The 22,394-nt window shown below is 35.1% G+C and overlaps 3 protein-coding genes across 7 annotated transcripts in view; 1 reads left to right on the top strand and 2 right to left on the bottom strand.

Annotated features, from left to right (window-relative positions):
* Adamts-like (A disintegrin and metalloproteinase with thrombospondin motifs like) overlaps window positions 1-17,926 on the top strand; it is a 174,954-nt gene extending 157,028 nt beyond the window's left edge. The window contains exons 9-17 of one of the 5 annotated variants that reach the window (XM_089736133.1): window positions 4,570-4,712; window positions 6,367-6,422; window positions 9,277-9,403; window positions 9,694-9,858; window positions 10,253-10,369; window positions 12,341-12,455; window positions 13,119-13,234; window positions 14,759-15,298; window positions 16,196-17,926. In XM_089736133.1, the coding sequence (XP_089592259.1) occupies window positions 4,570-4,712; window positions 6,367-6,422; window positions 9,277-9,403; window positions 9,694-9,858; window positions 10,253-10,369; window positions 12,341-12,455; window positions 13,119-13,234; window positions 14,759-15,281 (1,362 nt within the window). In that variant the 3' untranslated portion in view covers window positions 15,282-15,298; window positions 16,196-17,926. Of the gene's footprint in view, window positions 1-4,569; window positions 4,713-6,046; window positions 6,100-6,366; window positions 6,423-9,276; window positions 9,404-9,693; window positions 9,859-10,252; window positions 10,370-12,340; window positions 12,456-13,118; window positions 13,235-14,758; window positions 15,299-16,192 lie in introns of all 5 variants that reach the window. The other 4 variants (XM_089736132.1, XM_089736134.1, XM_089736136.1 and 1 more) reach the window with 4 other exon arrangements.
* On the bottom strand, window positions 227-7,316 carry LOC149500573 (homologous-pairing protein 2 homolog). The gene is made up of 4 exons (XM_089736142.1): window positions 7,216-7,316; window positions 2,651-2,894; window positions 1,141-1,399; window positions 227-362 (listed from the first exon to the last, which is right to left on the bottom strand). Exons 1-4 carry the CDS (start codon window positions 7,276-7,278, stop codon window positions 227-229), a joined length of 702 nt encoding a protein of 233 aa, XP_089592268.1. The 5' UTR covers window positions 7,279-7,316.
* A 1,230-nt stretch (window positions 17,927-19,156) lies between the features above and the next one.
* Window positions 19,157-22,107, bottom strand: LOC114245015 (transmembrane protein 14C). Its single transcript, XM_028177017.2, has 4 exons — window positions 21,895-22,107; window positions 20,549-20,596; window positions 20,295-20,385; window positions 19,157-19,749 (listed from the first exon to the last, which is right to left on the bottom strand). Exons 1-4 carry the CDS (start codon window positions 21,968-21,970, stop codon window positions 19,629-19,631), a joined length of 336 nt encoding a protein of 111 aa, XP_028032818.1. The 5' UTR covers window positions 21,971-22,107; the 3' UTR covers window positions 19,157-19,628.
* Between the last annotated feature and the right edge of the window lie 287 nt (window positions 22,108-22,394).

The following is a 22,394-nucleotide window of genomic DNA, read 5'->3' as shown; positions in this document are numbered from 1 at the left end:
AAATCTGAAATATACTAATATAGTCTCAGTTATAACTGTCCCAGCCTACAAAAGGAGCGCATGACTGCTTCACGGTATAAAATGGCAGGATGGTGACGGAAATATTTCAAAATACCCTCATCATAAAGTTCACTTTAAGCTCTAAGACATTTAAGAAAATAATTAAATATTTAGAATGCGTATCACAAATAAAAAGAGACACAGTTTTAAATTTATTTGCTTAAAATTAAGAAACTCCCATCGGTTTGAAGTCAACCATTTCGTCGGTTTCGATGCAAAGCTCTTCCAACAGAGTCTTCTTCGGTTTGGGATAGCCTTCTAGCACCGCTTCTAGCATGTCGTTGCAGATCCTTTTGCGTTTTCTTTTGAGGCAAAATCATGTTTAATGTGGATATAATTCCTTTTTTCAATAAATTATAATGAATTTTGACGAATTTCTAAACGATTGCAAATTGTCGTTCCCACATATGGATGTCAGTCAAGCTTAAAATACTCTCGGGGCCTTTGGCAAGTAAAAATTGTTATAAAAATTCAAAGCTTTATTATTAGTTGCAGAAAATATCGGATGTTAAGAGTTTAAATTAAAATGCTGGCTATGCTAATAGTGATTGTGTCGCCTTGTGCCTTTTACATATTCGACGTTAAGTCTTAGAGGGAGGCATGAAACGGTCTTAGAGAGGGTCTATGATGTCTATGGGCCCTGATAGCTACTTTAAACTGGGCCGCCAGCAAGTATTTCTGTCTACGCGAAAGTTACGCTAACAAAACCCTTAATAGAGCGATTAGGTTTTAAATGCCTTCGTCAATAGTCAGTAGTATTATGAACTATACGTTAATATTGCAATTCCCAAAAGGATTTTTTGCAAATGTCAGCTACGTCATTCTCATCTTCATCATAGATTTCCGTATCGCTCAACCGCTCCGCCACTTCATATCAATACCTTATTGTAGTAATTTTGTTGTGTCATGTTTATATATATACCTATACATAAATATGTATAGAAACAAACAAACTGGTACTTTATAGAATTTTAAGCAACAAGGCGCCATCGCGTCTCCATGTAGATTTCCACGACGACTAAGCCTTAATATGGCTAAGCCAGGTCCGCATTTAGTATAGTGTAAGCGAAACATATTTACCTGTATTCTTTCAATTGTTTTTCATGCTCATTCAATATCGTTTTCTTTTCATCGGCACTGATAACCTCCGTGGAGGACTTTAGGGCTTCCAGCTTCTTGCCCATAGCATCAATGTTTCTAGAAATTTCTATGATACTTTTCTTTGCGTCATCGGTGGTAGGTGTAGACGTTAGATTTTTTAAATTAGTTTCAGCTGTTTTCAAGGATTTCGTTTTTTCTTCTAAATCTTCTGTCAAACGTTTCAATTGCGCATCGAAATCTAAAATATGAATATTGCTATTTTTTTCTTAAATGAAATATCAAATACATTTGTACATATTTATTTTTAAGAGAAAAAGTACTTGTGCGTTTAATAATAATATAAATAAATCTTAATTAAAAATAGTGTAAGAAAAAATTAATTTTATTGTAAAAAAGCGTTTTTTACAGCATTTATTTTCTATTTTTCAGTGGGAATTTCTATAAAAGCGTATTTTTTTGTTTTTTTTAAACTATTATTTATTTTTCATTTTTTAGTTGAATTTCAATTTTTTGATTTTTTTTAAAATATTTTATTGTCATCGGTTCTTAATAAGTATACCAAATTTCGACTTAATCCGACGTTTTGAAGGGGGTCAAAATCATGTTCAAAGATTCCGTTACAAACATACATACTAACATACATATGTCTCAAGCTAATAAAAGCGTATTAAAATGGAACTGACTCCACTTATTTTGTACCGATTGAATGAAGACTTAGACTTCTTGTCTCAAAGTGGTTGACGGCAACCACGTTGTGATGTTTAGGCGGTCTGCTACTATTTAATTTTGAGCTTGCCTTGTATAGCCCTAGAGACAGACAGCATTTCTCGGTTTTAACTAATGTTATTAGTTGACGTAGTCTAAAGGATATTACGCTCGGTCTATAGATATAGCGCGATGCCATTTTGTCGGTGTTCATATCCCAAAGGCAGATAGGAGTCTACAATTTTTTCTAATGAAATACGTACTTGACTCGTCTTCATGAACGAATTCTACGTAGCAATAACATCAAATGGGACACGAACTCCGGTAACCATTTAACACCAGGTGGGACGTGAGCTCATTCGCTCACCAATATTTATTTATTAATAATTATTTTTACTGGTGGTTCCTACCACCGGCAAGAGGTCCTCCTCTTGCGAGTCCGCACGGGTAGGTACCACCACCCTGCCTATTTCAGCCGTGAAGCAGTAGTAATGCGTTTCGGTTTGAAGGGCGGGGCAGCCGTTGTAACTATACTGAGACCTTAGAACTTATACCTCAAGGTGGGTGGCGCATTTGCGTTGTAGATGTCTATGGGCTCCAGTAACCACTTAACACCAGGTGGGCTGTGAGCTCGTCCACCCAATAAAAAATAAATAAAAAAAAACTTATAAATCTTGACTCTATACTATTTGTATTTTACGTGTAGTGTATGTAGGTACAATTTGCAAATATTTCTATTTAGCTTTTACGTTACGAAATTGAAGTAGATATTTCATATTGATACCTTCTATTTCGCAATCTCCAGTTGCCACATCGCGTTGTAAAGCAACGTAAACCTTTTGTTTTCCGTACAATTTGCATTTGATTTTACCCAATTCAGTAAGTCCATCCAACGCTTTTTGTACAGCGGTCTTGGTGTACGCTCCACGTAAATTCACTGTCACATCAGCACACGAATATGGACGATTCGTGTCTTCTAAATACTTCAATACAGCCTCACTTGCCATTTTTGTCGCAGTTTGAAAATTCTTTAAGCGAAAAATATTCCTCTTTATTTGGTTTGGCGCCAAATTGCTTTTACGAGATGTACTGAGTCAAGGTTTACCGTTTATACAGCCTAGTAACTATTTTTATTACCTACTTTATAAAAAAAACCATTTTATACATGTAAATAAGTTTAATTATACAAATAATTTAGGTATATTAGGTATATAATTTAGTTTTTCATTCACATTCTAAAATTTTAGTATAGGTTTATCTATGCAACTTGAAATATTATGCTTGGCTCCGTTCTCAAGTAACTACCACTGCTTTCTGCCTTTTGTCCGTAGCATTAATACTGTCCATGTTGTGCTTTTTGATTATGTAAGTTAAATCTTAAAATAGGTAGTGATGATAGCAGACATTTTAAATGATACCTACAGCAGTTTCACCACTATACTTAGACAAAAATATTGTATGGTAGATACGGTATGGTAGATTATGGTAGATAAACTCTAGTGCCCATCTTCAATAGTTGAAAGAAGATCATTACGTTGGCTCAATACTTGTGGAAATAATGAATGTTGCCGGAAGATATTATTAGAGAATAAACACTAATAAAATAACGTTATTATTATAAATAGCCATTAATGTTTTCATCTATATTTCTAAGATTAATAAGTATTAATTCAATATGTCGTAACATTAGATTGATTACGTTTTATTACCATATTAACATTTATTAAGTTTAAATGTACACATTTTGTGAAGAAAAGTACGTTCGAGATCGTACAAAATACGGAATCTATTTGTATAAATTAAAAACACCTGCATTATAAATAAGACGAATGGCGGCTTTTTTTTTTACGAAAATCACAGGTTTCAATGAAAACAAAGCATGAGATATGACCGTTCAAAACTAGTTTCCGTTGTCAACTTGGGATATTGAAGAAGTCTATTAAAATGTTTGTCTCAAGGTTGAGAAAGTTACGAAAAATTTTGGTAGGTAGGTAGGTTGAACTTTATTCTGCAAACACGTGACTTGAAACGTTTCCTTAGCTTAATTAGCACTCGGCATCCTTGAACTTACGATTGCTTATCGTAGACTTAAAAATATTCAGATCGGAACACCAAAACTTTCAAATCGATTTGGCTAAAATTGATTTCGTTTTTTTTTCTGATCATACAATTTTATGAAGAAACGAAATTTACTACTTTTTGAAGTGCAGGTTTATGTAGGTACCTACAGATAATCGTTTGTTTAATGAAGAATAATATCTAATTATCGTACCTACTACACATTTCTGTATAAGATTAGATTCAATATCAAACTTGAATTAATGGAATTTCTTACTTCCAAATTTTTTTTACAATCATCTTAGTGGTTTTGTCGTAAAACAAGCTTTTAAACACATTAAAACATATTTTGCTGTCATTTTGATATTTGTACAAAAATCGCGGGCTTACTTAATTATTTATAACCAGGTGTCACTAAATTATTGGCACTGACTAATTTATGTTACTGTCTTATTGGGCATTTCATTACAAAAAACCATTAAATACATTCTTTAAAAACCATTATTTCGGATGAACTCTCATCAATGCAATGTTATGTTCGTGTGTATCTTTTGCTCTAGGCGCTTTTTTTAACATAAATACAGAATAATATCAATTATTTGTCATGATCATGTGATTGAATTACCAAGGTCTTAATCTTGTCAGGGTCGGGATGCCACACCTTATCTCGAGAGGAACAGAGTAGGTCGGGATGCCATCGACTCTGCTGCAGCTCTGACCGACATGGGCAAGTATCTGTTCAGAGAGAGGCGGCTGCCCGTCTACGATATTGCCGTTGCGATCACCAAGTAAGTTTTTAGAAATAAAAGCATTATTATTATGTTTTCTGAAAAGAACTGACTCTAAAGAAGTTTTAACATGGTAACACCTAAGAAACATAAATAAAAATGGCCAATGGACTTTGTATCCGGCTAATAGACATTAAAAAAAAAAGAAATGAATTTAGCTGTCAACAATACCTCCATTGTAGATTGATTTGATAAAATGCAAATCAATCTTGAAAAACTTTTGTTTGTTCATTCGATTAATATTATTCTGGTAAAATATTATTACCTATTGAATTTATAAGCAAAATGAAAATTTACTATGTTATTAGTAAAGACTTCAATAAAATTCCGGGTCATTTTATGTAGGTATTTGACACTTTACATTGTACCTACGTAATAACCTAAATCAAAATGCGTAAGCATTACGCAGTTTTTTATTTACTTATTTATTACAAAAAAAAAGATAGTTTTGTATGGTATGTAAGTCTATACAAGTAAATAAAAACTATATAGAGATGAATCGTTCTGTTTATGTACATAAGAGCAAGTTTTCTGACGAATTGCTTGAAATGACGCCGTCATTTTATACCATCGCGCCGTCCGCCATCTTAGCAAGTTTCAGTCACGCTTTCTGGGACCGCTGTGCTTAAAAACTCCTTTTCCAGGCCTTTTAAGTTGTCAAAAACGGCTCTGGTATTATGTTCCCTTCACGATGTCTGCCGAGCGTTATGACATAGCCTTCGTTAAATTAAACTAAGGAGCTGTCAATATCAGCGGCTTGGTTGTGTCCTTGAAATTGCTGATGTCCCTGAGTGGTTACCGTCAGATGAATTAGAAAATATTAAATAATCTATTTAGTGTTTTTTTTTTAAATTGATTAATCCTAATTGGGTTGTGTATACTAGTAAATTTAAATAAAGTCTTGGTACCTATATTATGTCACCAAATAAGTGTGCTTTACGGTTATACCCAAATAAAAATTGTACTTTTGCAAACTACCTAAGTATCAATTTTTTGTGAAAAAAATATTTAAATCATTGCAGTGTAAACAAAAGAACAAACTGATAGACACTGTCGCATGTATTATTGTTATTTTATTTGACCATGATCTTGAGAAAGCTGACTAAATTTTATTCAAAGATGAAAAAAAAACGTATGAAATGAAATCAAATTTATATTTTGTCTTTTTTCTTTTCAATCGCCCAAGGCAACAGGCAAGAGCCGTAAGTATCTATTTTTAAATAATTTAGCGCCATTATTGAGTTTATTGTATTATTAGATTTAGAGTACCTGAGTTTAATCGGTGAAGGTCAAATAATTTGATTTGAAGGTACGAAAACTGATTTGACCAACAGGTACGACATGTGCCGACGACGCAAGGGTGGTCGCTGTACAAAAGGCACCGCTGGTAAAATATATTTTAAGAAAAAAAAAATTAAAGCAAAATGGAAAGCGTTTGGTTTTAGCTCAGCATTAACAGAGGCTTAAAATGATAAAAAAAAGTGCTTTTATTTTTTAATAAAACGAGGTAAAGGATTTGGTAATGGCGCTGAATATTACGTGAATACGAATTAGGTGTTTAAATGTCCGTGTGTTTGTAAATGAAACACAGCGAACGTGACCGTTGATACAGCAGGGGTTTTACTGAACATGTATTATTTGCGTGATATTTCAGACTTGACATGTGCAGAAGGCAATACGCGAACGATGCCTGCAATAGAGGGACAGCAGGTAGGCGTGTTTCATAAAACCATCACATTATCAAAAGCACGCCTTTATTTACTTTCCATCAATCGTCCCTCACTTCTATGTTCACTATTTTTTTACACGAATCTCCTTATATCCAGTCCCAAATTCTTCATTCGCACATTGTGAATAATTTCGTCTCTTCAATCGTTTATTTCCTTCTAGAAACGTCTGCCTGTCTTATTTCATTGTGTAAATAAATATCTTCATTTTTCACTTTTACGTATGTAGATTAGTTTTTTTGTTTTTCTTCATACAGGGCTCTACTATCCAACGATTTCATTGCAAAAACAAAACGTAAACATGGCAAAAGCATGTTGCTATAACCGCATCTCATTTGCATATACTTTAGAAACATGCCAAAAATATATTGTTCAACTCTTTATCTTGTAGTATACATGCATCTAATTATAAATAACACAGGTCGATGAACAAAAAATAACATAAAATATGTAATATGATATTTCAAATTAATTTAATAGCGGAGATGCGAAAGATCGCAGTGCAAAAGGTCATTAATACATCTCCGATATATAAAATTACAGAGTGCACATTTAAGACTATAATTCTATCACTTAAGACACGATAAAACTAATGAAAAATATAGTTTTATGGGTACATACTTTCCCAACAATATTATCGAATTATTATCTGCGGGTTATTAATTGAGAAGTCTTGTCGCTATAGCTTTATGAAGCAAGTGACCTTTGCCTCAAAACTAATGGACAATCAATAATCTCGAAATTTATGATTTAAGTGTAATAATATTAAATGTTACTTTTGTGTAAATTTGCAGGCAAATGATTCCCATACTATTTACACAAGTAGAAGTATATTTCATCCGTCACCTTTCGTAGTTTTATGTACCTAATGATTCCAAAGTGAATTACATAGTAGGTTGTAGGTACTTATTAACTCCATGCATAGTAGATACAAAACATTTTTTCTGTTTATTTTGAACAGGCAAAGGGATTGAAACACATACATCGAGGTCTTGTGCACAGGTCAAAGGCATGTCTTAGTATTGTGTTGCAAATAATATCGGATTTAATTGATTATTAAGATTGAATTTTGGGACTGTGGTGTGGGTATGTGCTAAGCAACCCCATCGCTCCACTATCCAAGCATCCGATCCCCGCCGAGACAGAACTCGTGAAATAATACGTGAAGTAGGATAGCACGTAGACTAATGCATATTAGGGTACCTCCACTCCTCAGGATACGAGACGGGCCGTCGTCAGCTTGGTACTGCCTACATCTAAGGGCCACGGCCATAGACTGTCCGTGTAACATCAATCACAGAACCCGAAACTGCTTAATCTGATAATCTCACGTCAATAGAAAACAAATTTCAACTACTAAACAAAGATACATACAAAGTTTGCATTTCTTGAAAATGCAATGTAATGCAAAAGTGGCTTCCAACCTATGGACTAAAACAAAATTGTTCAATATCTCTTTATCGTCAGTTTAAATTCGATTTTTTGTTTGGTAGCATAACTGACGGACTTTAGTGTTACCAATTTTTTGGGAAGAAACCGCCTTTTCTACCTTTAAAAGTGACAATAAAAACAAAATTGAGAAATAGCAATGGATAAAACGAACATAAACCGTGAGATATGAGTCATTATGGTCGAATTTCGAATACCGGACGATACATTATACATTTTTGTTACATTGCGTACAAAACAAATAAACAAAATTTCCGATCGGTTTTATTACTTATTAAAAATCACCAACACTTGTACCTGCCATCATTCGGGAATTTCCAATACTTAAACCCTGTTCAATGTAAATAATATATTATAATATACTAGAATCTTTCAATTCAATATAATATATGCATTAATGTATTGTAAATCTATTTTTCTCTAACAACATGGTAGCATTTGTTTGCTTACTAACACAAAGCTTGCTTTGCATGTTTAATAATTACAAAAAAAATATGCCTGTGTACAAAGTAATATGAGTATTATTTATTATACTTTATAAATATTTTCTAAGTACCACTGGTTTATTTTTTTACTATATATGCATGTTTCTATCTAAATAACCAAGAATATGAGCTTGTAATAAAAGTTTTAGTTAAAAAACCTTCAGAATATGTAAGGTATAATAACACTAATCAATTCATGTTTCTAATTGTAAATTGTAAACGTCATCTGTGGGTAGATTTCATTACTTCTCTGTCTCCCTCTGGAATTTCATTGTCAATCATAATAAGTCATATCCACTTGTGTTTCATAAGAATTTCTGGTATAAGACTTAGGTTATAGCGTTTTTGTGATTGACGATAAGGAGGTCTGTTTTGGTTACATACGTCAATGTTTTATTACACTTTTATAAAAATTACAAGACATTTATAGAAGAAAAGTCCATGCTTGCTTAGAATAATGCCTATATGGCATGGTTTGTCATGACTATCTCAGAATCTTCTTAGAAGTTCTGTGGAAAATGAACAACACGTTGTACCAAATTAAGCGAAGTTTTCTACCGATAATTGAGTGTGTCGCTAGCCCGTGTTGGTATCAACATTTTGACTAATTCTTGTAAAGATCATCACTTGTTTCATTTTAAACAGTTGTTTACCGCTGGATCTTTTGACTTTGGCCTAATGTCTCAGTATGGGCAGCAGTAATCACGTGGCGATAAAGGCTCCTGTATTCGCTTACGCCTATGACGTGGACCGCAAGATTTATCTACAAAAAAAAAATCTAATTTGCAAACCCTTTTAGTAAAATAGTATTAGGTACCAACTATTCTAGTATCATTGACTTCATCGCATGAATGATAAAATAATATTCATATTCGAAGCTTCATATAATACTTAAATGTTTAGGTTTTGCTTACGTGGGAGGAGCTTGCGTTGTGAACAAGAGATTGGAAAAGGTCAATTCAGTAGCCATCATCGAAGACACTGGTGGTTTTTCTGGTATCATCGTGGCTGCTCACGAAGTTGGACATTTGTAAGTACAAAGTACTTCTCAAGGCCATACAAGAAATTTAAGAATTCTTGTCCTAAAATTGTGGAAGATTTACGTTAAATTCAAATTACAATTCAAACTTCTCGATTATTAATAGCTAAAATTTGAACCTTTTTTCTTTATTGACACGACTATTATCTGTTTCATTAAAATCTGTTATTGCCAATAAAGTAATACCGGCTATAGAGCGTTTCTGTAATCACGTGTCATAAAAACAAAACTACCCACTTTTCAATTGCTTTGCCCACTTTCAATACTGCTTCCGTGTTCAGGTTAGGAGCGGTCCATGACGGCAGTCCTCCGCCTTCGTATCTCGGTGGTCCAGGCGCCGAAAAGTGCCGGTGGGAAGACGGCTTCATCATGTCTGATTTGAGACACACTGAGAAGGGGTTCAGATGGTCGCCGTGCAGTGTGCAGAGTTTCCACCACTTTTTAAAGTGAGTGTTAGATAATATAATTACTAATACTGGTGGTAGGGCGTATTATAAGCCAGCACGGGTAGGTACCACCACCCTGCCTATTTGTGCCGTGAAGCAGTAATGCCTTTCGGTTTAAAGGGTGGGGCAGTAGTTCTACTGTAAAAACGGAGACTTAGAACTCATGTCTCAAGGCTGGAATTTACATTGTTGTTGTAACTTTCATCAGTTGAATAATTAAAACAATTAAAATGACAATTGGTACCTACGGAATCCGGTTACTGCACTGTTGAAGGTTAGGACACCGGTAACCAATTAACACCAGACGGACCGTGAGATCCATCCATCTATCTAAGTGATAAAAAAACAGAAACTTTTACTTGAATTTATTTATATAGCGTTTTTCATCTTCCAGTGGGGACACAGCGACTTGCCTATACAACTCTCCGCATGAAGATGACTCTTTGCCGCGGGTGTTGCCTGGTCGTCTCCTTACCCTGGACGCTCAGTGCCGGAAGGACAGAGGCACCAGGTATGCTCAGCTTGTTTTTCTTCTATATTCATGTTATAATTAAAACTAGTGTTGCCCTTTGACAAAAGTCTCCTAATTCGCGGAAAAGATCATGTGTATGTTTATTTTGTTTTAGCTGCCTTAATATAATATATTGCATTATACATCTATGTAAATACATTTTTGTGTAAATATATGGTGTCACATTATCTTCCAAAACAGCTTCAAGGTCCATTTAAATATATTCTTGTACTTAATAATATCATCTAAGATATAAAAATGCCCAAAAATTCTGTTTCATTCACTGTACGTAATGTAACACAATCCAAATGAACTGAAACGAAAGGTCAATGGTCCTGTGGGAAACACAATTAGAGCATACTTTGAGGTTAACGATAGGAACTTACCAAACACCCCCATTTTCGGAATTTTTGGCGGGAATGCGAGGAGTGAAGATATGTGATTTGTTTTATTTTGTCTATTTAGTGTTTCCTTAGGTTTAAATGTGTAATAACGGTGGTTTATTAACTGTTTAATATCTGTGAAAGTGCACAAATATGGGAAAATGAAACAAAGCCGCTGAACGTGAAGTCGTCGTGGCCTAAAGGATAAAACGTCCGGTGCATTCGTGTTGAAGCGATGCACCGGTGTTCTAATCCCGCAGGCGGGTACCAATTTTTCTAATGAAATACGTACTCAACAAATGTTCACGATTGACTTCCACGGTGAAGGAATAACATCGTGTAATAAAAATCAAACCCGCAAAATTATAATTTGCGTAATTACTGGTGGTAGGACCTCCTGTGAGTCCGCACAGGTAGGTACAACCGGCCCGCTTATTTCTGCCGTGAAGCAGTAATGCGTTTCGGTTTGAAGGGTGGGGCAGCCGTTGTGACTATACTGAGACCTTAGAACTTATATCTCAAGGTGTGTGGCGCATTTACGTTGTAGATGTCTATGGGCTCCAGTAACCACTTAGCACCAGGTGGGCTGTGAGCTAGTCCACACATCTAAGCAATAAAAAAAAACGTAGATTCTCGGAATCCTCCAAAAAGTCCACTGAAAAAGTTTCAGTAAATAGCCACAATTTTACTGAGATTATATGTCGTCATCCCATATCATCTCATCTCATTTCATTAAATTCCATCCCAGTTGATTAATGTCTCAAATCAATCATCTTCATTTTATTTCACTCCTTATCATCATTTTTATAAAAATAAGAATATAAATTAAAATAAGACTTGACTAAAGGTCTTAGTTACCAGGTCATAAAATTCTTAAAAAAAAGCACTTATTTTCATGTTTCTTCTCGCAATATCTTTATTATCGAAATCGAATTTAATATATTTCATTGTTTTTGTATTGGCACGGATTGATGCCATCGCCCTGCCATGTCACTGCCACGAAGCCAGTTTACCTGACCTGACCTTTAAGATTTGTTTACACAGTGAATGGCAAATGGGTTTACAGTCTCACTACATTAATGATATCCTAATGACCAGTCTTGTATTCATTCTAATGTATATGGTGTATCTGCTGATATCGATCGCACGTCACGTTGACGGCATTAACTTGGTGCTGTGTAAAAACTTAAAATGTGGTTAGAGAACAAAGATCACAGACAGTCGTGGATTTTTTGGCGGGAACGCGAGGAGTGAAGTTGTGTGATTTGTTTTATTTTGTCTATTTAGTGTTTCTTCAGGTTTAAATGTGTAAAAACGGTGGTTTATTAACTGTTTAATATCTGTGAAAGTGCACAAATGTGGGAAAATGAAACAAAGCTGCTGGACGTAGCTTCTCGGGATCCTCCAAAAAGTCCGCTGAAAAAATCTCAGTATGACCACCATTTTACTGAGATTACATTATCATCATTTTTCATAAAAATAAGAATATGAATTAAAACAAGACATGACTTAAAGGTCTTAGTAACCAGGTCATAAAATACCTTTAAAAAAAAACCGTCGTGACGCCGTGCCGACTTTTCTTTTCCAGTGCGTGTTTCAAGGACGAGCGAGTGTGCGCTCAGCTGTTCTGTTTCGACGCGGGCAGCGGGTACTGCGTGGCGTACCGACCCGCCGCCGAGGGCTCGCCGTGCGGGGACGGACAGGTACACGCGACAACACTATTGCTGTCCCTTTCAGATCCAGTCAAAGTCAGTGACAGTCGACTTGACTGACTCAATCAGCGCCGCTGACTGCCGAGCCGATGGTCGTAAGTTCGATCGTAAGACGCGTGTGACGAAGAGTTTTGCTTCTATATATATTTTTTATTGCATGGGTGGGTGGACCCATATGTCGCCCGATATTCCGCCGCTATATGGCCTGCCCAATGCCATTTCTAAATGCCACTTCTAAAATTCTACTGGTGGTAGGACATCTTGTGAGTCCGTACCGGTAGGTACCACCTCTCTGCCTATTTCTGCCGTGAAGCAATAATCCGTTTCAGTTTAAAGGGTGGGGCAGCCGTTGTAACTATACTGAGACCTTAGAACTCATATCTCGAGGTGGGTGGCGGCATTTACGTTGTAGATTTCTATGGGCTCCAGTAACCACTTAACACCAAGTGGGCTGTGAGTTCGTCCAGGCATCTATGCAATAAAAAACGAATTAAAAAACCTGCAGGTTCGGGAATTCCGATTGCACCCGATGACGCCCGAGCGCTACTTGATGTGCCAATGTTGCACGCTACAAATTAGTAAACTATTTGGATTCACCAAAAATCTATCTTAAAATACACGACAACTAATAAACTACCCTCGTTTTTATTTCAGTACTGCATCAACGGCCAGTGTATAACTGAACACGAGAATATCATTCCGGATTATTCTCAGCACACGCCCAGCTACGTTCGTCCCGAGACGAGTCCATTCTACGCGAATATTACTAGGTAATGTATTTAAAAAAGTAGTTTAAAAAAAAAACCTATAATTCAATTAGTTTCTAATATGGAGGGTAGAGGTAAGGAGAACCGTCTCTGTGTGTAAAAAGTGTCCGTTAAAATCTGCTAAATAAGGGTGGCGCTACAGTAGCTACCGGGTAAATTTAAAAAAAGGCGCTGAAACTTATTAGAATAAGATAGAGAAATAAAAAAAGGACGAAAGAACTGTAAGCACTACAAAACCACAAAAAGTATTTTATTTAAAGCTGACAAGAAAATGCAATCGATGTCACCACATTTTACCACAGCAATAATTTTAGGTTATATTGTCGATAATTAGTTTGGACTACATAAACATGTGAGGTCTTATAAATTACACCGTCTAACTAGTCTAGTCATAAAATATATTAAATTTCCTAACTCAGCATACTTCAATCAATTAACAACTGCCCAATTTATATCATACCCTGTGCCTATGCTAGCGCCATTCTGGAGGATTTTTGAACTGTTATTTAGTGCTGAAAGTGGGACACTTTTTCAAGCTTCTCCCATATGAGACGGTTCTCCTTACCTCTACCCTCCATAGTTTCTACAAATTTTTGAAGAATATATACATTTGAATTAATGTATCCAAGAGATGAAACAGGTCAAAAGTAAACTAATGACTGTGACAGTTTAAAATTGTTTTGTTATTGCAAAATATAATTCATTTAATAATATATATTTCATTATTAATTATTCATCCCCGCATCATATTACTGCGTGTGGTGCGACATTAGTCTTTAAAATTTGAATGGAAAAGCTTCAGTGATCGTTTGCAGCCCACAAGCGATATTGGACTGTAGGTCTCTCAGAATTACAGTATCGAACGATTTTTAGATACCGTAAAATGGGGGGAATCGGGACACTTTTTAAGTTCGACATTGATTTTTTTTTGTTTTTTTTTGTAGTTATAGTAATAAAATAGAGAGTATAATGGTTTCGGTAATTTAAATTTTCATTTATAATGCATCAACATATAGTTTATTAAAGAATAATCATAAAAAGTTACAAAAACTCACTTGTTTTTATCCATCCAGGCGTTGAGGTGAATCGGGTCGCTTAAGGGGACAATAGAGTTTTTCGATAGAACTGGCATTATTTAGTTGTTAGGTAGGTACCTAGCTTTAGGTAATTAGCTTTTTAATAGATTTAACGAGTTAAAAAACTTTGATGACTAAATTAAATTATTTAATATTCTTAAACACAAAATAAAAGTCATTTTCTGTTCAACAAATTTAAATCTAATAACTCAACAAAAGTATTGTGACATCCCAGAATTGTCTCTATTTTACCTCTAGTCCCTGTTCCCCCCAATCTACTGTACTGAACTTTATCAGGATGTATCAAAATCGCGATCTTTGCATCCAGCACGCAACATCAACTGCTTAATGCTACAACGCATGGCTGACACGAGCAGCGAGGACACACACACATCCTCATATAATTCAATATTTTGGCACACAAACTAATTATGTTTCTCACACGACACAGCCACGAAGCGACCACACAAGCATTCGCGCCAAGTAACACACCTAGTCAATACACAAACTACAAGCCAACGAGCGGGCCTAGTCCCACAACCGAAGACGCCTTCAAATACTACTTGTCGACTAGGAAACAGTCGTACTTTGACAAGACGTCGAAACCATACGAATACTACACACAGAAGCCGAACACCTACCCACCTTCAATAAACAAATACTCCATAACGTCCACGAAGAATCCTTACGACTTCAAAGATTTCGCAACGCCTCCGCCCAAAACCGAGGACACCAGCAAAAGGGGTTTCTACAATAGAGACGAATTCGACAATTACTTTGGACGTTCGACAACGAAAAGCTACCAGGATAAAGCGGTGAAGTCTGTCTTCAAATTCGGAACGTACTACTCGCAAAAGTCGAGCGATAATTCAATACGTCCGGACGCGAATTCGCAACAAGTACAAATCGAACCGGCGCGACTGGTGCTCTCGTATCAAAGGAACCTCACCGCCGGCGAACTAGCGAGGCTGTAAGCCAAAAACGACTATCGGTAAGGGCAAAAAAGGGTTGGATTTGGAGTCATTCACGCCATCAAGGACGATCATCTAGCGATACTCATTCACACATACGATCTTCCGCATAACACATAAATCTACATAGATATTTCGGTACCTACCAGTGTACTTAGTGCGAGTTTTTTAACGTTCTCGATAGCGTAAAAGTTAGCTCATATTTGTATGGAACGGGATCGTTTGCGTACGTTTGCCGCTAGGGGCGCTGTTCCAATTGCATACAAAATTGGGTTAACTTTTACGCTATCGAGAACGTTAAGAAAGTCGCACTAGGCACACTGCTCTGTTTCGGTTTATTTTTTTTATGATGAGGTCTGATACGCGCTCCATTAACCACAAAGATTACACTCCAAAGATCTTAATGAGACGAAAACATCACAAGTCCCGGTGCTCTTGTATTTTATCCAGATTCAACTTACAATCACACCTCACCATAAATATATAAACTCTATTTACTTTCAGCTATACTTATATTGGTTTGATTAAACTTAACTCGTTTCTCCATATGTAATAACCTTAGGTATTAAGAAATATGTGTAGTATTTAAGTCTTTTGTAAAATATATTTTTCTTTAATGTATTCGTCAAGTGGATTTAACGTAGGTAAGTATGTCCTAGTGTCTTTAAGGGTTTTAGTAATATCTTCGCCATTATATTGTCAAAAAATATATTTTAATTATATTTCATAATTTAAATATCCTGTATGTTTTAAGTATAAAATAGTGCCATAATGAAGATTCAGATTAAAATAAATTACCTACCGATCGTGATCACTTAAAAGAGATTATTTAAAAATGAATATCTCATCCTGCCAAAGCAACAAAATTCGTTGTATATAAATATATTATTCTAAGACATTTACAATTTCCACAGCAGCCGCCATTAATGATAACGCGCGGATCATTTACTGAAGACTGCCCAGCTGAGATGAAGCGACGCCCTTCTTGTCGTGTGACGTGATCCTCCGTGACGTCACCGGCCGAAGGGAAGCCGTCTGGCTCAAACGTTTACGTATAGAATATACCGTCAATGCATCGGAATACGTTTATTGATTAATAAATAAACACAAGCAGATCTTATTTTTCCTTTGCTTGTTTTTATTAGTAGTGAAAACGGGTGTAGTGTGAGTGTCTGAAGACAGTGCTTCTAAAGTGTCGGACACTAGGTGAGTGATATTGCAATGTGATTGAGTTTTATGAACTATTGTAGGTTAATTTAGGGATTTCTAGCTTAGGGCTTAGAATGGACGCATGGGAGGCAAGAACGAAAAATATTAATGGTATTTCGAATTTTGTTTGTCGTATTCACGTCTAGCTTGCTTGATCGGCAGGGTATTTGGTATCAGCAAATTTAGACAGTCATATCAAATAAAGGATCAGACAAGAAACATGGTAAAGGCTAAGCGTTGACAAGGACCGTTTTGCCTTAATTTACGCGACAGTTCAATAATCAGCCTAGTTTATCTCTCTCTGGCTTATCACGATTTGATGACGAGTGACAGAGATAGAACTAGTTGAATTTAAATACACGAAGGCGGCGAATAGTTTTCTTTACGTCCATTTTGAGCTCTCTTTAGAATTACTAGTGCGATGTCAGTCTGTTGTTTTTTTTTTATCATTATAAAAATACTCCTAAATTTATTTTGTTCTTATTAATGTCAGATCGCCTCGGTGCTAAAAGGGTTTGATGCAAAAATATAAAAAAAAATACAATAAATATGTCTTATTATGAGCATGTTTAGTTCAGTTCATATCCAAGAGATTCTGTAATCTACATTATTCAGTGAAAAAGAAATCTAAAGACTAAACTGTTTTTTTAGCATCGGACCTAAAACGTTATGCGTGCAACATTATCTAATATAAAAATTGACCATTTTAAGGACAAGTCACACAAAATAAAGGACATTTCTATTTTTGCTATGCACTGCGCGGCAGAATTGTCAGTATTTTTTTTTTGTTTTCGTGAGCTGTGTATTAAATGTGGGTAGTACATAAATACTTTACAGGACAATCAAGGGTTGTCAATGTAAATAAAAATGCTCATTCGGTTTAGCTTATCCAAGAATCCAAGGTTTAATTTTGAATAATTATTAGTTGATGTTGCACGTTACCTATGAAATATTACAATATTTTGAATACGAAACTGCCAGGAAGTGCCTTTTATCAGTAACTTAGAATATAAACTAGTTTTACTTTTAAAATTTTGTAGTTTTCAAACTCCCGAGCGACTGGTTCGCGGTTTTCTGAACAAACTTAGATTTTATTAGGTACATATAAAATTTTTACAAACGAATAAAAAAAAATATTTTTAAAAATAAAATTAAGCCTGTTTTTTTTTATGTCTTAACACTATTTATGTGACATTTTAGATCTGTAAAGTTACCAATGTATAAAATACTTAATTTAATATAAATATTTACGATATTATTTTTCGGGAAAAAACAAAATGTTACAAAGTTAAAATACGAACACACTTGCCGTTGGAATGCTAAGTACTTATGATAACTATTTATGTATTATTATACCTTGACTTCATCCAGTTATTATCTAAATTTTAAGAAATGTAAAAATTAAAATATCCAAAATTATCAATTTTACATTATTACGAGACTGTTGTTTTATTTCACTATTGAGAACTCAAATTCCTCGGCGACTGTAACCTGTAATTGAATTTTGAGTAGCCCACCCATGAGGTCCTTGTAGCGAACCTTGGGGGAGGCCCACGCCCGGCTGTGGACGTCTGTGGGCTGATGATGATTGAGAACCCAAAGTATTTTTCATGAAAAATTATGATTGACAAGAAGTCTTTAAGTCGTCGTGGCCTAAAGGTTAAGACGTCCGGTGCATTCGTGTTGAGCGATGCACCGGGGTTCGAATCCCAGGCGGGTACCAATTTTTCTAATGAAATACGTACTCAACAAATGTTCACGATTCACTTCCACGGTGAAGGAATAACATCGTGTAATAAAAATGAAGCCCGCAAAATTATAATTTGCGTAAGTACTGGTGGTAGGACCTCTTGTGAGTCCGCACGGGTAGGTACCACCATTCCGTCTATTTCTGCCGTGAAGTAGTAATGCGTTTCGATTTGAAGGGTGGGGCAGCCGTTGTAACTATACTGAGACCTTAGAACATATATCTTAAGGCGGATAGCGCATTTACCTTGTAAATGTCTATGGGCTCCAGTAACCACTTAACACCAGGTGGGCTGTGAGCTCGTCCACCCATTTAAGCAAAAAAAAAATTCGAACAACACGATACAACGCTTAAGAACAACTGGTTCGTGGTAAATAACATATTTGGAATCGGACTGTGTATGAACTCCGCTGCGGTTGAGAGTGGTGCGATGGTATCCTCCTCAATGCGTCAATAATCCTCAATGCTAAGGACCGTAGCCTCCTTTAATAATTTTCGCCTGGATTATCCTGCGCCGATCCTGCCTATCCTCGGATGTGTGCAGTATAGCGTATCTGGACCGACCAGCGCATTGGACTTTTGTCTCTGGGCCTTCTTTCGCTTACCTCGGTGTAATGAATCGACGGTATTAAGATATATGTTCACGTTTGTCATTTCTCTTAAGTGTACTAGCTCACTTTGAGTGATGAAGAAAAGTTACAATCGCCTATAAAAGCGAAATAAAATTTTACTGTTGTAGGCAACTCACTAGATGAGAAGCAAGCAGTAATTCTTGATTATGGACATCAACAATGCCAGCCAAGCCGCTGCCTACTGCTGTATTGAGTCACTATGAACCAGACAAACAAACTAACATTTCTAATATTAGCAGATGTAAAAATTATATTAGAATTTAGGTCATTTTAAATTTAAAAACAAAAAATTCTTCCCAACACCGTTTAATGAAATTGTCAATTTGAAAATGGCAACTCATACAAACATAAGTTTATCATAATATAACAGATTAAGTATAATACAATGTAAAAATGCATTTGAACTCAATAAGTTATAGTTATCAATTGTCCATTTGGTCAAGACTTAAACCGAATTTGGTCAGGACTTTAACCGAAATATTACATACATCTACATGGTATTCTAATATTTTAAAAACAAACAACAAACTAAAACAAATATAACACCGCTCTGATCAATTCTATTGGATGTTATACCTAATTTTCACTTATTTAAAATTAAAAATTCATCAACAAATCTGATAGTGGTAAAACTTTCAGATTTATTTTTCACATACCGTTCAGAGCAAATTAATAACTAAAAAACATGATTTCAACAACAAAAAATTCACCAATACCGAAATAAAAACGAAAATTGCTACAGTGTACATATATAAGTTAAGTCTAACCACTCTTTATAGGCATTCTGCTGGCACCAACGTTCTTGAGCAATAGTTTAGTGAACATTCCGACTGAGAGACAGAACATTAGACCTGCTGGCATGAACTTTCTGCTATTGTAGTATCTGAAATGAAATCATACAAATACATTCTTTTTCTTTTTATTGCTTAGATGGGTGGACGAGCTCATAGCCCACCTGGTGTTAAGTGGTTACTTGAGCCCATAGACATCCACAACGTAAATGCGCCATCCACCTTGATATATAAGTTCTAAGGTCTCAGGTATAGTTACAACGGCTGCCCCACCCTGACCAACCAGACCAGACCAGTGTTAAGTGGTTACTGGAGCCCATAGACAATCTACAACGTAAATACGCAACCTACCTTGAGGTATAACTTCGAAGTTTATCTCAGTATAGTTATAATGGCTGCCCCACCCTTCAGACCGAAACGCATTACTGCTTTACAGCAGATATAGGCAGGGTAGTGGTACCTACCCATGGGGTCTCACAAGGGTTCCTATAGCCAGTAACTATTTTGCTGGTAAGCAATCATGTGTTCCAGTCACTATGGAAGAGTTTTTTAAATCATTAAGATTCTAAGACACATAATTATAATGACTACTGTAAGAAAATTATATTTTACTAACTACAGTATTAATTGTAATTACCTGTATCCCATAAGGCCACCTAAAGCTGTTGTTGTTCCTAATGTTAAAGTGTAGTTAGAAGGATCCTGGCTCAACTGATAAGCTCCAACACCTTCAAAATATTTATGAATCCTTTAACGTTTATTTAAATGAAACAATTACTAATAAAAATTTTGGCAGCTAATCCAGTAAAACAAATACAATTAATTTTCAGTTGTTGCATCTGTTGTCTGTTGAGGCACTTGCTTGTATACAATATATCATTAAAAACATACCTAAGATTGATCCAAAGATGATGCCTGCTCCAAGTGACGGTATGGAGCCTGAAATATTTTTTATAAAATTTTATTACATTTAAGTTAGTTAATAGCCAAGGGACCTGAAGTGTAGCATGAGTCTGAGCATCTCACATTACTTATCATTAAGTGGGAATATGGTTTGTTTAATGTATAATTAATAAAGTTGTTCCAAATAAAAAATCAATGTCTATAATGTAATATATAATGTAGAAGTAGTTGTGGCAATTAAAAATCTTGATTTTTTAGAACATTTTAGAAGCAGCAGCAAAAAGATAATAAGCAGAAAAATTCAATTTATTCCTATCAAAGGAAAGAACAGTCCACTTAATTTTAAGCTTCCACCAAAAATCCACTACCATTGATTACTGATCCTCACTACTGACCTCACTTTGTAAAGTATGTTTTTTTTTTCTAATAAAAATCTTATGTATACATTTCTTAGCCTTGATTGATGTGTAGTGAACTTGAATTTAGAAGTGGAATAAAATAAAAAATCTTGTTTTATTTCTATGTATATACATATGAAAATTACATATTTGAGTCTTGTCTGATACTTGGCTCCTTCTCTTCATTGATATTGCCGCACCTGTTGCTTAAATAGCCTCCAAAGTAGTCTTAATCAAATGAATTTAACTATAAATCAAGAATTTAGTTTTGAGTTTTCGGTTTTTATTTTTTTTTATTTTTTTTATTGCGTAGATGGGTGGACGAGCTCACAGCCCACCTGATGTTAAGTGGTTACTGGAGCCCATAGACATCTACAACGTAGACGCGCCACCCACCTTGAGATACAAGTTCTAAAATCTCAGTATAGTTACAACGGCTACCCCACCCTTCAAACCGAAACGCATTACTGCTTCACGGCAGAAATAAGCAGGGCGGTGGTACCTATCCGCGCGGACTCACAAGAGGTCCTACCACCAGTAATTACGCAAATTATAATTTTGCGTAATTAGTTATGGTATAATACGTATTAACGTAATAAATGGTTGGTGATTTAATAAATTAAATTTAATAAATGGTTGTTAACCAGACAACATTCATTCTAAAAAATTTTACTTTATTAGGTAATAATTATATCTTTAAAAAACAACGATTTGATTTTATTATATCAAGTGTACCTACTTAATATTTGTATGAAGAAAAATGATATAAGTATCACTAGTACATATTCCTTTTTTATTTATTTATTTTAAGTGTCAGTGCTTTTTAAAAGAAAGACTAAACGTAACAATCTTGTTTAGAAATTGACATTTATGGACTAATTAGAATATTTAAGAAAATAAGTATGTACATTTTAGATAATTACAAAGTAATCTAACCTGCTTTAGCATAGCCCATTACCCCACCAGCGGCTACAGTTGCTGCGTATGCGAATCCTATAATATCTAAACCCATGGTTATAATTATTTTCAATTTACACTGATTTTAAAGTGAGTTAGATAGTTTTAAAATTTCTAGATCTCAAAGTCTAACGATATCGGAAAGTTTATCAACTTTTCGGTCTTTCACATTTTCGATTTTTCGATTAAATCTATATGGGCAAAGTAAAAATAATGCAAACAGCCAAAAGCTTTATTATTACAGTAGGATAAAACGATGAAGGAATAATTTTAATTCATATAAAAATATATTTTGCAATGAAATTTAATGAAGTGAAATCAAATTATAGAAGATGAGAGGAAATGAAAAAGCTTCTCAGTTAAATTTGATTTTAGTGAAACTTCAATCGACTTAATACTATAAAAGCCATATCCAATTTTCTTTATTTCCCTACTTGTGAACGTTTACTAAACAGTATTGATTGTAATGTAGACAGATT

The sequence above is a fragment of the Bombyx mandarina genome, chromosome 20 (assembly GCF_030267445.1).
Source record: "Bombyx mandarina strain Sakado chromosome 20, ASM3026744v2".
Classification (NCBI taxonomy): Eukaryota; Metazoa; Arthropoda; class Insecta; order Lepidoptera; family Bombycidae; genus Bombyx; species Bombyx mandarina.
This window is presented reverse-complemented; position numbering and strand designations above follow the sequence as displayed.